The sequence below is a fragment of the Amphiura filiformis genome, chromosome 2 (genome assembly GCF_039555335.1).
Source record: "Amphiura filiformis chromosome 2, Afil_fr2py, whole genome shotgun sequence".
In the NCBI taxonomy this organism is placed as follows: domain Eukaryota; kingdom Metazoa; phylum Echinodermata; class Ophiuroidea; order Amphilepidida; family Amphiuridae; genus Amphiura; species Amphiura filiformis.
The window spans coordinates 607,108-622,776 of record NC_092629.1 but is presented as its reverse complement, the minus strand read 5'-3'; the positions used below and the strand labels follow the sequence as shown (position 1 = coordinate 622,776).

The 15,669-nt window shown below is 37.1% G+C and overlaps 1 protein-coding gene across 1 annotated transcript in view; it reads left to right on the top strand.

The window, feature by feature from the left end:
- LOC140145406 (protein Hook homolog 3-like) overlaps positions 1-15,669 on the top strand; it is an 81,836-nt gene that overhangs the window by 50,188 nt on the left and 15,979 nt on the right. Inside the window, 5 exon segments of the mRNA XM_072167132.1 lie at positions 486-520; positions 1,158-1,240; positions 1,958-1,999; positions 2,002-2,162; positions 12,882-12,953. Of these exon segments, the coding sequence (XP_072023233.1) occupies positions 486-520; positions 1,158-1,240; positions 1,958-1,999; positions 2,002-2,162; positions 12,882-12,953 (393 nt within the window).

Genomic DNA, 15,669 nt, shown 5'->3' with positions numbered 1-15,669 from the left:
GAAACTTATTGGGGTTAACAAACTGTGTATGGACAGATGAGAGTGTTTGAGACCCTTGTGACTCCAAATCATCTTGAATACATGACAGCTGTTATCTGCATGATGACATGCACTGGAATCTGCCCCAACTTTGCACATGTCTTGAAAACTATAATATTTTGCAGTAAACCTTTGATGACCGTGTACTACAGTGATGTTGTAAAGTCAGAGCTAACAACACAAATGACGCAAAGTTCATTCATAAATTTCCACTCGGCAATAGCAGATCGCCGCAGCAGCCAATCAGAGACAAGTGCCTTTCAACACAGTAAATATGCGATGTACGCTTTTAAAAAATACACTCTCGTCAAAGGTTTACTGCAAAATATTACAGGTTCAAGAGTATAGCATGTCTGTGAGGATGTTTTGTACAAGTTTGAAATCATTTATTTTATTCTGTTGTGTTTTACTCAAATGTGTATTTTGTTATTTTGTTTTTATTGCAGAATCAAGAACTTAGAAAGAAATTACAAGAGCACAAGTAAGTAATTGGACAATGCAGTATAAATTTGTGTGTGCATAAAAAGACTCGTATGTGATAGTGGAAATTAGTTTGAAAATGGATGATTTGAGGGAATTTGAGTGTCCCAAGTTGACATTTCATACTTTTGGAAAGAATTTTCCCTTGTCCATCTCTAGGCTGCCATTTGAAACTCTCCATACTCTGATACAACCTTAGGAAGGGGGAAATATTTCTCATTGAATTTAGGAAATTTGTCGGAAATATCGGGGAAACTAATGGAATTTTGTTTTTGTGAAATTATGGGAACCTTGTTTGAATTACCACTGATCAACCATATACTCGGTCGGTCGGAATGACATCTGTGATAGATCGTTTCTTCCCATTGATTGTTTTTGACGGGATCTGGCTGTTCCATCTCGCCTACCTCTTGATGAAACAGTTCCAAAACCTTGAATTTTTATCAGGGAAATCAACTTCCGATAATTACTAAAGAAAAGGCAAATTGGTATTTTCTGTGCTTAGAAATTTGACTGGAACTGAAAGGCTCTGTACAAACCAATATGGATTTGATAGATTTGTGAGAAGTGGGTAAGTGCAATAGATGGAACAACCCAGACCGAGAGTATTAAAACTATTTTCATTTATTTTTTCACAGGGAGCAGTTACGGCAGAGTGAAACTGAATTGCAAAGAAAGAAAGCTTACATCGATGATATAGAGCCAAAATATCAAGTCACAAGTAAGTAGGTCCTATATTCTATAAAAAAATTCAAGCCAGTTATGGCCAGTTTGGGATATAATGAGTTATTCTATTTAAAATCCACACTACCCTTGTAGAAGATGTAGAAATATCTTCCACAGGGTAGTATGAAGTATGTATTTCATACACCCTCTGAAAAAGATTCAACCTAAATCTTTCACAGAGGGAGAGTGAGTTTAAAATAGAGTTGGTTAGTGTGCTAATTCCATTTGAAATTCATACTTCTCCTGTGGAAGTTATTTCCAAAATTGCTGTGGGTGTTGCTGTACTCTGGCATGAGTTTGTTACCCATTTATAACTGGGTGAAATGAAGCAAATAGGGTTAAGTGCAGTGTCTTAGCTAGCCACCCGTCTGCCCGTCATTTTAGACGTGAAGTTTACTCCTGCCTTTGACAGGTGCTACATTATAATTGTAGGTGTTGAGAAAGGCTATTTACCTTTTTAGTAGACCAGGTTTGCAAAACAAGGCCTTTGCAACACATTTGTACTCTTTGAACCCCCAATGGACTGTAGAAGTCTGGTAAATGTTTTAAAGGTAAAATTAGGACAGGCAATTTTATTCAAATGGCGGGCAAACCTGAATATCTTGAAGGCTCTGGTTAAGTGCCTTGCCCAAGGTTAGGGGAGAGTTACTAGAGTAAGTTTCAGTGTTGCTATCTTTCTAACCTTTTGAATTATTAATCTTTGTATACACAGGTGAAAAAGTTGGGAATTTACAAGATATGCTTCACAAGAAAGAAGCGACATGAAGACGATGGAAGATCGCTATAAGAAATACCTGGAGAAGGCCAAGGCCGTGATTCGAACCCTAGACCCTAAACATAACCCGTCAAATTCTGCAGAGTTACAGCTGCTTAGAAATCAACTACATGAGAAGCAGAAGATTATAGAACACTTAGAGGTAAGGCTGGCACTGATGTATTCAAATCCCTTTTTTTTAGTCTGAATTTATACTCGATCGCTTTTGCAGAAAGGCGATGCTCAGTATTTACTTCTGTTTTCAAAGCCTCAAGCCTTATAAATCAATACAAACTGATGAGGCAAAAATTATGTCACTTTTGTAAGTTGAAGAAATCTCAACTCCAAAGCGATGTCGCTTGACACATGAATGCATTTATTTCCGATCATCTGGATCTATTATTTTGCTAATTAGTTTACCTTCCTTGATCATTAACTTTCGGAGATGAATTCATTCAAAGCAATTATTATTGACAGCGATAAATGTTCTAAAAATATATTTTGTGGCTTTTTGTATATTTTGTTGCTTGCAATCGTGATTGCTGTGATAAGAATAAATGCAAAAGCTGCGAGCGATGCATCGCAAAATTTGGCGATTGCCCATCACTTTCCAAAAGGGGTCCTCGCAATCGCTCAGCGATCAAGTATAAATTCAGCTTAATCTTGCATGAGCCTCAAATAGTTCAAATAGATTTTGTTGTTACAGATGGAACTTCTCTGGATTTTCAGATTTGGGGTCATAAAAAAATTCTGCATATTTAAAAAAAATGACATTACCGTATTTGGATGATGATAATACAGCATAATATTTAAAGAGCAAAATGTAAATAAGTAAATAATTAAACAAACAAACAAACAAACAAACAAACAAACAAACAAACAAAGGGGATGATATTGCCATAGTCTATTCCCGGACATGCCCCATAAGTGTTTAATGATGCATGCAAGTGTTCTGCCATCTGGCCAAGGGCCAGATCAATTTTCAGGAATCTTGTCTGTTACCTCTGTGACCCTGTGTAGTCATCAATTTCTGCTACTTAATTTTTCTGTGTATGTATTGTGTAGCTGCCTTTGCTATACATTTCATTCATATTAATTTATTTCCATCAAAATCCACCTTTATGGTGTGAAAACACTCACAAAATACATGATATACTCAGAGGATATGTGATGAGTCATCCACTCAGACCAAAGTTGGAAATCTTGAAAATTGAGTTATTAACAACACTTGCTTAGTGGCTAAGCTTTTTGATGTTAAAGCCCTTTACGTACTTGGTTCCAAAAACTATAAACTTTATACATGTTAATTTTCATTGTATTTTTCTCCTTATTTTTGCCTATATCTCAATTTCATTGTGGCTGACTTTGGTCTGATTGGATCAGATGTCACATGAATTTGTGGAATTTTGGTTTTATATACATTTGACATATATTTTCGATTTATTTATATGAATTGCCATTGTTTTTTAATCTTGACCCTGTATTTGAAGAGCTTTGTTGCAAAACCCCTTACATCCAACTGGGCAATTTTGAGAAAACATCAGAAAATCATCAAAAAAATACTGATATGTGGGAGTTTGCAACAAAAGCAGTTTTTGGCAGGATGCTTGGGTTGGATGAGCATCCTGCCAAAAAATGCTTTTGTTGAAACCCAATTATATCAGTGATTGTTTTGATGATTTTTTTTTTATGTGTGGGGTTTTGCAACAAAGCTCTTTATTTATGCAGTCATATTAAAACTCAATTCTGCCATGTCATTTCTCTAATTAAAATTTTGTATATCTGCTTGACTATTATAGGCCTACATCATGGGATATGATATTTTTGGAATTAGCTAATCTTTAGACCCCTGTTACCATCTTGAAATTATTATCTGTTCAACTTCATTTTCATTAGAACAATTTGTTATCAGCCAACTATTCTCATGTAAATACAGGGTGTCCCAAAAAAAAGAGGCCCCTCATTGCACCCTCTTTTTCTCCTATTTCTGAAAGGTTAATTAAATATATTTTGGTATGTAAAGAAACCTTTAATCGTTAGCTTTAATAAACCAAAACAATTATTTCAATCGGCTCAAAACTTATGAAGATGTGCCCTTTTGAATAAAAGTACCAGTTTTTCACTCTGTCTACGGATAGCAAACAGAGTGGTTGGGGTGGCTCATGCTGTGGAGTGGCCTGCACGATCACCAGACCTCATACCACTTTTTTTCCTTTGTGGCAAAATCTAAGATCTTCATAAACGTATTACTGAATGCATTCGCAAGTATCCGGCAAAAGTATGGTACGCAATGCAATTGATGCAATGAGGACCAGGCCTGAAACCTGTATTTGCCAAGGAGGCCTCCAGGTAGAGGGCAGAGCAGCACAGTAAACTCAGTTCAGAAGAACCAAAGACAAACCAAACACCCTTTTTGGGAAAAAGAGAAATGACTTAAGTTGCAAATAAAAAAAGAAATCAAGAAACAACAAAGTAAGAAAGTAAGAAACATGATAAAACAAAAAGGCATAAATAACCAAGAAAAAATAAGTAATTGCAAATAAAGCAAAAGAAGTCCCATTCGGCATCCAATTTACCCACAAATTAATGACACTATTAACAAAATCCATTGCCCATAAACCCACCGGTAAAGCCCATTCCATAAATAAAGTTATTTTATAAAGTTATCATTGAGGAATGTTGGATGTTCATGCATGGTATGTGTACTCCTTTTCAATCTTTGAAGTAGCCAAACCTTCTCCGTAGACAGAGTGACAAACGGGTACATTTCTTTAAAAGAGCATATCTTCAAAAGTTGTGAACCGATTGATAAAATTGTTTTGGTTTATTAAAGCTAACGACTCAAGGTTTTTTTACATACCAAAATATATTTGATTAAGTTGGCAGAAATAGGAGAAAAAGAGGGCGCAAAGAGGGGCCTCTTTTTTTTGGGACACCCAGTATATCTACCGTATTGTTTGTATTAAACACTCCCTAGTAATAAAAGCCAGAAATTTCTATGCCATACCATTATCATGAGTGGTGTGTATATGTGTTTGATTTCACCTACAAACGTGGACTTTGTGTCCACACTTGTAGGGAAAAACCACACATTGCGTAACCATGGATAGCGGCAGAGGGTGCTCTACAGCATAGCATACCTTTGCATTTGGGGTAGGGTCCTCTCTTGTCGGTGTAATACCAGGTCCACGGTTAGTCGATTACCTTTCATAATTTAACACAGAAGTCCATGTTTGGATTGTGATATGTTTGTGTGTGCGTCCACGGTTTCGTTGTTAACATCCACACACGCGATATGGTCCACGGTTGTCGGTGAAAACCAGTAGGGGTGTGTGGGGGTGGGGTAGGGGTGTGTGTAACAGTGATTAATCCTTCAACAAAAATATTATGATTTTTTTTAGAATCACTGTATTACCTAAACAACATAAGTTAATTTTATGATATGAAAGGGATACTGTTAATTAGACACCATAATAAGTGTTTCTGAGTTTCATAAGACACCATAATTAGTGTTTCTTAGTTTCAATAAGACACCATAATAAGTGTTTCTGAGTTTCATAAGACACCATAATTAGTGTTTCTTAGTTTCAATAAGACACCATAATAAGTGTTTCTGAGTTTCATAAGACACCATAATTAGTGTTCTTAGTTTCAATAAGACACCATAATAAGTGTTTCTGAGTTTCATAAGACACCATAATTAGTGTTTCTTAGTTTCATAAGACACCATAATTAGTGTTTCTTAGTTTCAATAAGACACCATAATTAGTGTTTCTGAGTTTCATAAGACACCATAATTAGTGTTTCTTAGTTTCAATAAGACACCATAATTAGTGTTTCTGAGTTTCATAAGACACCATAATTAGTGTTTCTGAGTTTCAATAAGGATATTTTATCCTTGCAAGTATCAACAAAGGAATGCAAACTACAATCCTGCAAAAAGAGGTTGGCACACTTTGACTGTCTTTTGGTGTATCTCTTCCCCCGCTCCCCCAATTCAATGTTGAGCGAAGCCATGTTGTCAGCAGGTCCGTGAGACCCTCCAACATTGAAAGATGGGGAGTGGTGAGATAACTGAGATTAGTGAGATATAAGGGGGAGTGTGTGCTTCACATTATATTGCATGCATGTTTCACTCGCCTCTCCAATTTTGATAGGGCACACATTTCATTTCTTTAGTACAAGTGTGCCAACTCTTTTTTTTTAGGAGACGACGCTCCTGTAGTATGGTTACCAATCTTTCAGAAACACTCTGTATTATGCATTTAATTTATGCATTTTATATTTGGTGGCTGTACATAAGATCTCTTATTTGTATCATATTTAAAATGCATCTTATTTTTTATACATATTTTTATATTTGGTGCTGATGCAATACATTTCACCTCTTATTTGTATATTATTAGTGCATCTTGATATTTGTACATATAGGCCAGAAGCACTACATTTTGTTATCTGTTATTTGTATTATTATTAATGTATCTTAATATATACCTGTATGCATGTATTAGGTGGTCCAACCCGATGCCTTCGATGTCTTTATTTGTATAACATTAATTGTACCTTATTTATGAATATTTGTGTACTTGTTGGCCCAAACGAATACATTTTATATGTTATTTGTATGTGATGTGATCAAGCAAAATCAGTCGGAAATCAGAAATATTGATTTTGAGATATGCCAGACAATGGAAATATCTTGTTTTGTTTCCTTTTGTTTTGGAAACTCTTTAAAACTGTTCACATCTTTTGAACTGGCTGCCCAATTTCAATGGGGTTTTCTGCAAGATGTATACAATCCTATAAGAAACTGAAAATTGAAAATGTCCGATTTCAGACTGATTTTGCTTGATCACGCCACATATTATCAATGTATTTTATTTATTTGTGCATATTTGTATATTTGGTTGTCCAACTCAATACATTGGGTCATTCCATTTAAAATCCACACTCCTCCTGTGGAAGATTTAGCTAACATCTTCCAGAGAGAGAGAGTAAGAGTTTTAAATAGAATAGACAATCTTATTTGTAAAAAATTGTTACAATATTAATATAATTCATGGTAAAATTAGACCAAGAATAGGAATATTATGTGACACTATATCTGATCCACTCAGACTGAAGTTGGAAATTTTGACAATTGAGTTAATACCATCACTAACTTTATCAGTACCAAGGCTTACTGATATTGTAATCCCTAAGTCATTGGCATACTTGGTTGCCAAGTTATCAACTTTTTATTGGCAATGTTTTTATTGGTTTTTTTTTGCTGCTTTTGCCTATCTCTTTAATTTTGTTATTACCAACTTGGTGTGATTGGAGAAATAAAAATTGTGTACTATACAAGATGCATAAAACAATGTTAAAAGTAAATGGCCTACTGCTAAACTGAAATAATTGATCAAATTAAAGTTCACTATGCTGCATAAAATTAAAGTTCATACTCATGCACACAACTGCACACCCACCACCATCCATTCCATCATCATCATCTCCTTCGTCATCATCATCATCATCATCATCATCATCATCTCCTTCGTCATTGTCATCGTCATCATCATCTCCTTCGTCATTGTCATCATCATCATCATCATCTCCTTCATCGTTGTCATCATCCTTCGTCTGTGGAGCAGGCAACCACAAGATTTCTCCATGGCACAGCGATCTTTGGAAAGTGCGGCTATCTTTTCTGCTTGAGTCACGCCTTCATTGTACCCTAGCGCATGTTGGATGTAGATTAAATTGAAGGTGCGTAGGCATCCAGATCTCCTTTCCTATATATGAGGTGATAAATAATGTTATAGAGAGCGTCCATTCCATACATACACACAACCATATAGTCTACACGATCACCCTTATACTTGCACCAATACCCCACATGCATGTTCCACCTCCACACCCACACCTATTTGTATATGTGGTTTGTAGAGAGTGCCCATTTTCATACATACACACACCCTACTCCATCCGCAAACCCCTATCTAAAGAAACACACCCTGATGCACCCCTACCAACACTACCCATATGTACCCCCACCCCCACACACATCTATCGCCATATGAAGTCGTATGTAGAAAGCTTCCATTCCATATATAACCATATGCCATACACACACCCCTATCCAAAGAAGCACAGCCTTCTCACTTGTACCAACACCCCCTACCCCTGTGTGTGTTTGCTGTTTGAGGACAGTGTGTATTGCTATCTAACCGCAGACATGTGTTTTGTGTTTTCATCCACTCCCACACATATCGCCATATGAGGTGGTATATACGTAAATACAACCATACTCCATACACACGCCCTACCCAAAGAAACACACCCCGATGCACCCCTACCAACACCCCACACATACATTTATACCTAGCCCCACCCACACAGCACACAGGCGCATACAACAAGAACAGTATTGTACAAATGTTAGACATGGCATGTAAACAAAAATTACAATTCAAAATTAAATGACTCTGTAAGAATAATTTTTTCATTACTACTATAACAAATAAAAGCATGGTTCACTGAAGCATTGTGACCTGTGGAAACACAATTACCAATCCCATATATTGTTTTCTTCTATTCAATACGGTACCTTCTTAGCAGGGTGTTATAGCCGTTCACGCATCGTTTTGGGCGGGCAATTTATTTCTGGGATATTCAAGATTAATACCTTAAGTTCAAATTTTGGACATGGGGATTTGAAATTGGCACATACTTGTCAAATCTTAAGTAAGACCTAGCCCAAAACATCATGGCCCTAGTTGTTCCTTCATCACCATAGGGCCATGAATGCTGTACGTACTTAGAAATGGGGAACTCTGAGCTCATGTCGCGGTGATGACGTCACGCCGTTTTGAAATGAAAAAAAAAGAAAGTTGAATGAATGAATGAAAGAATGAATTGAAAGCCATTTTTTTCCTGGGATATGACAAACAGACAAAAATCACATAATAGAGTAGAGAGTAGAAATGGTAATAGAAGTAATCATAAAATGTTAAAAATACTTAAATTCAACAAATCGCCGCTTCAGAAATGAAATTCAACTCCACTGACTTGGAAGAACAGTTTGGTAATACCATTCTACAAGAGGGAGAGCGAGTTAGCGCAGTAGTTGTTCCCACACCTTGCAACCCCAAGTCTCTGGTTCAAGCCCCGGACATGCCCAATGCAAGGACTATATGTTTATCCTGAGCGGATTTTTGCTCACTCTTGCAGCTTTTTTACTGGGATCTCTGATTTCCTTCTGTTCTCAAAATCGGTGATTAGTTGTTTGGTTATCAAAACCTTCCTTCACCCAGTGGAATTTTGGGAGCTGCACAGAAAATTGGTGGATGTTACAGTCTAAAGTGTGGATAGGTTTGTGCTGGGATTGGCTGCAACCGTTCTAGTTGATTCGATCTGATTGTGATGATTCACCAGTGGCAACGAAATTACAGTGCTCAAATCCTCTGGAAAAATGTGCTGTATCAATCCAAAATTTATTTACTTTATTTATTTATTATGGAAATTGGAGCAAGAAAGAGATAGACCAAGTAAAAGCCTGGATTGATAACAACAAGGACTTGACTGGGATGAACTTTGACCGACTGATAAGAACAGTTCAAGACAGAGAATTGTGGAAAGTGAGCTATTCCATTTAAATCCACACTACCCCTGTGGAAGATGTAGCGAAAGTCTTCTACAGAGGGAGTGTAAGTTTCAAATAGAATATACAATTGGGTAACTTCCATTTGAAAAACTCACTCCAGTTGTGGCAGATATAGGTAAAGCCATAATACAAAGGGAGTATGGGTTTCAAAATGATTGACTCTGACCAATTACATTTGAAAAACATACTCCCTCTGTGGAAGACATTTCCAAAATCTTCCCCAGGGGTAGTGTGGATTTTAAATGGAAAAGCCCAATTATGCATCTCAAGATGAAGCATCGCAATGTTGGCCCAATAGCCTTCCAAGCTATGGAACATAGATACATAAATAGATAGAGGTAGGTTGTCAATGCTTTGATTCAAACTGTAGATCCTTACCATGGTTGTTAAATTCTGCTGAGTTAGAACTTAAAATCAACTTTACTGGAAACAGAACTTGATTAAACAGATTCATCAGGATCGGTAGAGTAAACTCAGACAAGGTTCTTGGTATCTGATCTTGTGTACGTTTCAACAAGACCATTTGTCTTTATCTGGTATTGGCTGCTATTGATAACCAACTTTACAATTAGTTCCAGCGTTGATGTTAGAGTTTCCAATTGGTTTTCTTCAAGAGTTTAAGGGATTAGCAATCACTACCCCCATCAAGTTTTGATAAAGACAACAGACGTTGAAATTTACAGAAGTAGGTGAATTTTCTGGATCTGATACTAAGAACCTTGTCTACTGGGAACAGAACAGATAGTAGAACATTTAGAGGTATGAGGTAAGGTGGTGATTGCTGTGTAAAAATGTCAGTGGAGTGATTTCAAAATTTACATAAATGTGAGATTTTGGTATAAACTTTTTCAGAAAATAATTCTCTTTCCAGTAACACAAAGCCTCATCTCCATCTGTATAAGTTGGTATAACAAGCTGCTATCAGCTTATTATATCAAGTAAAGACAGCCTTACCCAACTCATCCTGGACTGCACTAACTTAACTTATCAGATTATCCGAACCATCCCAACAGATGAAACCATCAATAGCATCGAGCAATGCAGCTGAAGGATGTGTTATTCCCAACTCATCCTGGACTGCACTAACTTGTCAGATCTTCCGCACCATCCCAACAGATGAAGTCATCAATAGCATCAAGTCGGAGTAATATTATAATATTATTCCCTCCATCAACTTAGGAGCAGACTCATTGTCCATGCAGCTGAACTGCAGCAAAGATAGCAAGAAATGATTTTTTTGTGTATCTTCATCTAGTACTTTTGTGTTGTTTGGCTGTTGATTGAATTGGTTGGTGGTGGCTTGTGTATGTGTGTCTCTCCTTTGTCTACGGTGGTGGTCTACGTCTTGTGGAATCATGTGTTTTTTGTCTCACCTTTACGTCAGTGCTCCTTCAAGAGGAGGAATTTATGTTCTACTAAACCTACTACTACAGTCGGTGTCACATTACATTGTGTCTAGAACGTTTTGATGTTAGTAATAATTGGTGGCCTTCGTCTTGTGGAATTGCGTGTTTATTTTCTCATCTTTACGAAGTTAACTTCAGTGCTCCTTCAAGAGAGTGAATTTATGTTCTACTAAAACTACTACTATAGACGGTGTTACATCACATTGTGTCTAGAAAATTTTGATGTTAGTGATAGTTGGTGGCCTTTGTCTTGTGGAATTACATGTTTATTGTCTCATCTTTTCGAATTTAACTGCAGTGCTCCTTCAAGAGGAGGAATTAATGTTCTACAATAACTACTACAACCAGTATCACACCACATTGTGTCCAGAAAGTTTTGATATTATAATGAAAGACAGAGATAAAAAGACTAAATCGCATCTGACGTCAGGGCAAAGGCACGCTGTGAGTGGTTGACGACCTGCGCAGTACAGCATTTTCTGTCTAGTTGTCAGAATTTTAGACGTGAACTAGTCTTTTTTATCTCTGTCTTTGATTATAGTGATAATTTATATCTGTATAGATATTGGAAAAATTACCAATTTTCCCAACATTTTGTCATATGTGACACGATCTGGTCCATGGAGGCCAAAGGAGGCATTTAAGAAAATTAAATTATTACCTCATACAAACAGGAGGCTATTATATACTGAAAACACCAAAGGTCTACCATACTTGGTTCTGAAGTTCTGAAGTTTTGTAATGTCTAGTTTCTTATCTCAATTTCAAATTTGCCACCTTTGGTCTCCATGGACCAGATTGTGTCACATATATAGTAAAGTACTATATTCTTTTACGAGATTATACTATACTACGTACATGGTATAGCCACTGTGTTAAATGAGCTGTTCCATTTAAAATCCACACTACCCCTTAGCTAAACTCTGCCACAGAGGGAGTATCAATTTTGAATAGAATACACAATTGGGTAACTTTCATTTGAAATACTTACTCCAGTTGTGGAAGATCTAGGTAAAGCCATAAATACAGGGATTAACTCTGACCAATTATATTTGAAAAACATCTCCTCCTTTGGAAGATATTACCAAAATCTTCCACAGGGGTAGTGTGGATTTCACTTGGAATAGCCCAATGCACTTGTCTTTGATTGATTGCTGATGCGTTGTGATGTTGCTAGGGTTATGACTACGCCAGTCAGTGCCGGACTGTGGTACCTACCACTAGCAGTTGCCGACCGGCACTCAATCAAAATAATCTTCCATAAGCTTCCTTCTGACCAGCACAAAATTGAGCAAATATTGTACGATTATGTACAGAATTAAGTAAATGTCAAAAATCTAGGCCAAAGTCTGCTATTTTTCATGTCCATGCATATAGAATTGGAATTTGCTCTGAAGGAGGAAATAATCGAAAAGTTTAGAATCTTTAAGACTGCTTTTGTTTTAAGTGTACAGATACTTTTTATGCACAGTATATCTCTATGTGACACGATCTGGGCCATGGAGGCCAAAGGTGGTAAACTTGATTGACCTTTTTGGCGTGGACGTCAAATGACGACATCTCAGGTGTACTCACAAGGCTTACGGGATTTACCTAAAAGGTCAATTGAGATAAAGTCAAAAATATGGATTAAAAAACAATAAAATACATAATAAAACAGACAAATAATAGGTAATAATTACAGTAATTCAATTGTCAAAAATGCCTCCTTGGGCCTCCATGGACCAGATCATGTCACATGCATCAAATGTTTTGTCTGTTGCACTTCCCTTTAGATGTAAGTTATTTATTAATTTCAAAATTGTATTTATTTTTATTACCTTATCACTAGAATGAGCGAGAGAAATCCAAGTTGACGAGAGACAGTGAGGAGAAACTGATTGTATCAGCGTGGTATAACATGGTAAGTTTGGCGCACATAAAGGCTAACTACATTAGCTACCCAGAGTACAATAGGGTTAATTGCTTCAGGCAGCTAATGCAGATAGCTTTTTTGTGCTCCAAGAAGTTTGTATGATATCTTATAATGCACTCATATATGCTGTTGGTGACTATGATACTATCAGCTGTTTGGCGCACACAAAAGCTAACTACAATAGCTGCCCAGTGCACAAAAGGGTTAACTACTAAGGTTAAGCAAAGGGGAATAACTTTTTTTGCTGTAGGCAGCTAATGATGTTTGCATTTTTGTGCACCAGGTAGTTTGTATGATATCCTATAATGCACTCATAATGCTGTTTCTATTGCTTAGATGAGTTGACATATGTTTAAACTTTTCTTAGGCCTGTTGGTCTAGGATCAAAACTGCTGGGCAGAAGACACTACACTTGATTTTATACACTACGCAAAAAAAGTTTCTTTATGGTTAGGAAATTTACCCACTATTAAAATCTAGCGACTAATTTTGTATGCGTGTGCTAAATAATCGCATGCGGGTGATTGTCCTGCGCATTTTGACACCTCAATCACTACTCTACTGACACTCCTGAGAAAAGATATGAATGTTTAAGTAACACGAGGTCGAAAAATGAAAATTGCAAAAGGCCTATTCAAGTTTTCAGCATAAAAGAACACAAAAACAACAAAAATGCAGATAGCATGTTTTGTTTAATTGCTGAGCACATTTCACGCATCATACTGCCGCCCAAATTCACTTGAGATTAATCTCTTTCTTTACCAGACTTTCAATACTTTGTGTGTCCACCGTTGGCTTCCCTTACAGCAGCCACGCGTCCGCGGAATCTGATGCGCCTAATGAGGCGTCGAAGGTTACCTTGCTCAACCCCGCTCCACTCGTTGATAACGATGCGACGCAATCCCAGCAGAGTTGTATCTGCCTTTATCTTCTTGTTGACTCGTCTCTTGTGCTGATCCCAAAGGTTCTCCAAGGGGTTAAGATCAGGGCTTCTGGAGGGCCACTCAAGTGTCTCAATTCCTTCTGCTTCCAGGAATGCAGCTGTAATCATGACCTGTTTTGAATTCCTTTTCCAAATCCATCTCTCAAAACATAAATGTCTTAGTACCCACTCACCTTTGTCTTTGATCATTCATCTACAATAAGCAAAGGATTATCCAACATGCATCAATTAAGATGCTTTAAATTAAAATTGAAAAGGCGGGAATAATGAAATCGTCTTGGATCAGTGAATCGGCTATAAAACCATTGAATAGGCTTCTTTGCAATTTTCATTTTTCGACCTCGTGTTACTTAAACATTCATATCTTTTCTCAGGAGTGTCGTAGGGTAGTGATTGAGGTGTCAAAATGCGCAGGACAATCTCCCGCATGCGATTATTTAGCAAACATACAACATTGGTCGCTAGATTTTAAAATTGGATAAATCTCCTAACCATAAAGAAACTTTTTTTTGCGTAGTTTAGAAGAACGGCAGTTCCTTGCCCAGATTGATGTGAGTGCCCTGTTAATGAGTGACATACGTGGAGCTTTGTGTTCCCTTCAAGCGTGCCAACCAACATAATCAACCAATCAGATTATCGGTCTTGTTTTGATTGTCAGACGATTGCATCAGCCAATCAGAACCCCACTTCTATGATTATGCTGTGCACACTCTCAAATTGTAAACAACTGCCGTTCTTCTCTGCCACAAACTGTAGAAACTACTTGGAGCAAGTTGTTTTGCATCACCTTTTTCCCAAAGCAAACAATACCAAAATATGAAAGTTTCTTACAGGTGCATCACAGAATTAAAACAGGTTCTGTACGTTGGGTTTTGAAAAGATTTTATGTGGCCTTGTCTTAATGCCTTGTATGAAATGATGGAGGGTGTCATTCATGTAAACATGCAAAAGCATAGGTCAACTCTTCTTAAGTGATATCGGTAGTAAATAAGCAAAATGTTGCTGTCCATAATTACTGCTCCAGTGAAATGGGCGATTCCATTTAAAATCCACAGGGTGAGAATTAATTTCAGATGGAATGAACACTTTAGGCTGCTCTATTTGAAACTCACCCTCCCTCTTTCCTAGAGGGTGTATGAAATTGAAACAGCTGCCTAATGGGCTCACTCCATTTGAAATTCATACTCCTGGGGAAGATGTTTCTCAAATCTTCCACAGGGAGTGTGTATTCCAGAGTTAAACTTGCTGGGCAATTCTGTATTCAATTCAATTCACATAGTGATTTATTCCATGGATAATTAACAGGAAAACACTTTATTTGTTGCTGATTATAATGTCTTTAATCCACTTACCTGTAGTATTGGGATATTCCAGTTGAAATCCATACACCCCTGGAAGACATGACCATAATGAGAGTATGAATTTCAATGTCGTCTGCTCCAAAATAGGCTTTTCCTGTTGAAATCCATACACCCCTGTGGAAAACATGACATTAATCTTCCACACAGGGAGTATGAATTTCTAATGGGGTTACTGGAATGGATGACTCTATTTGAAATCTACACCCTGTGTGTGGGAGATTAATATCATCTTCTTCCATAGGGGGTGCATGGATTACAACTGGAATAGTCCATTAGACCAATGTGAAATAAGTTTGTGGTGTAGTAGCTGTTAGATTGAACCAAATATGACTGGGTGTGTGCTGCCTCAAAATACAGATTCTAGCAAAAGTGGCCATATTTTTACAATATCATTTTGACA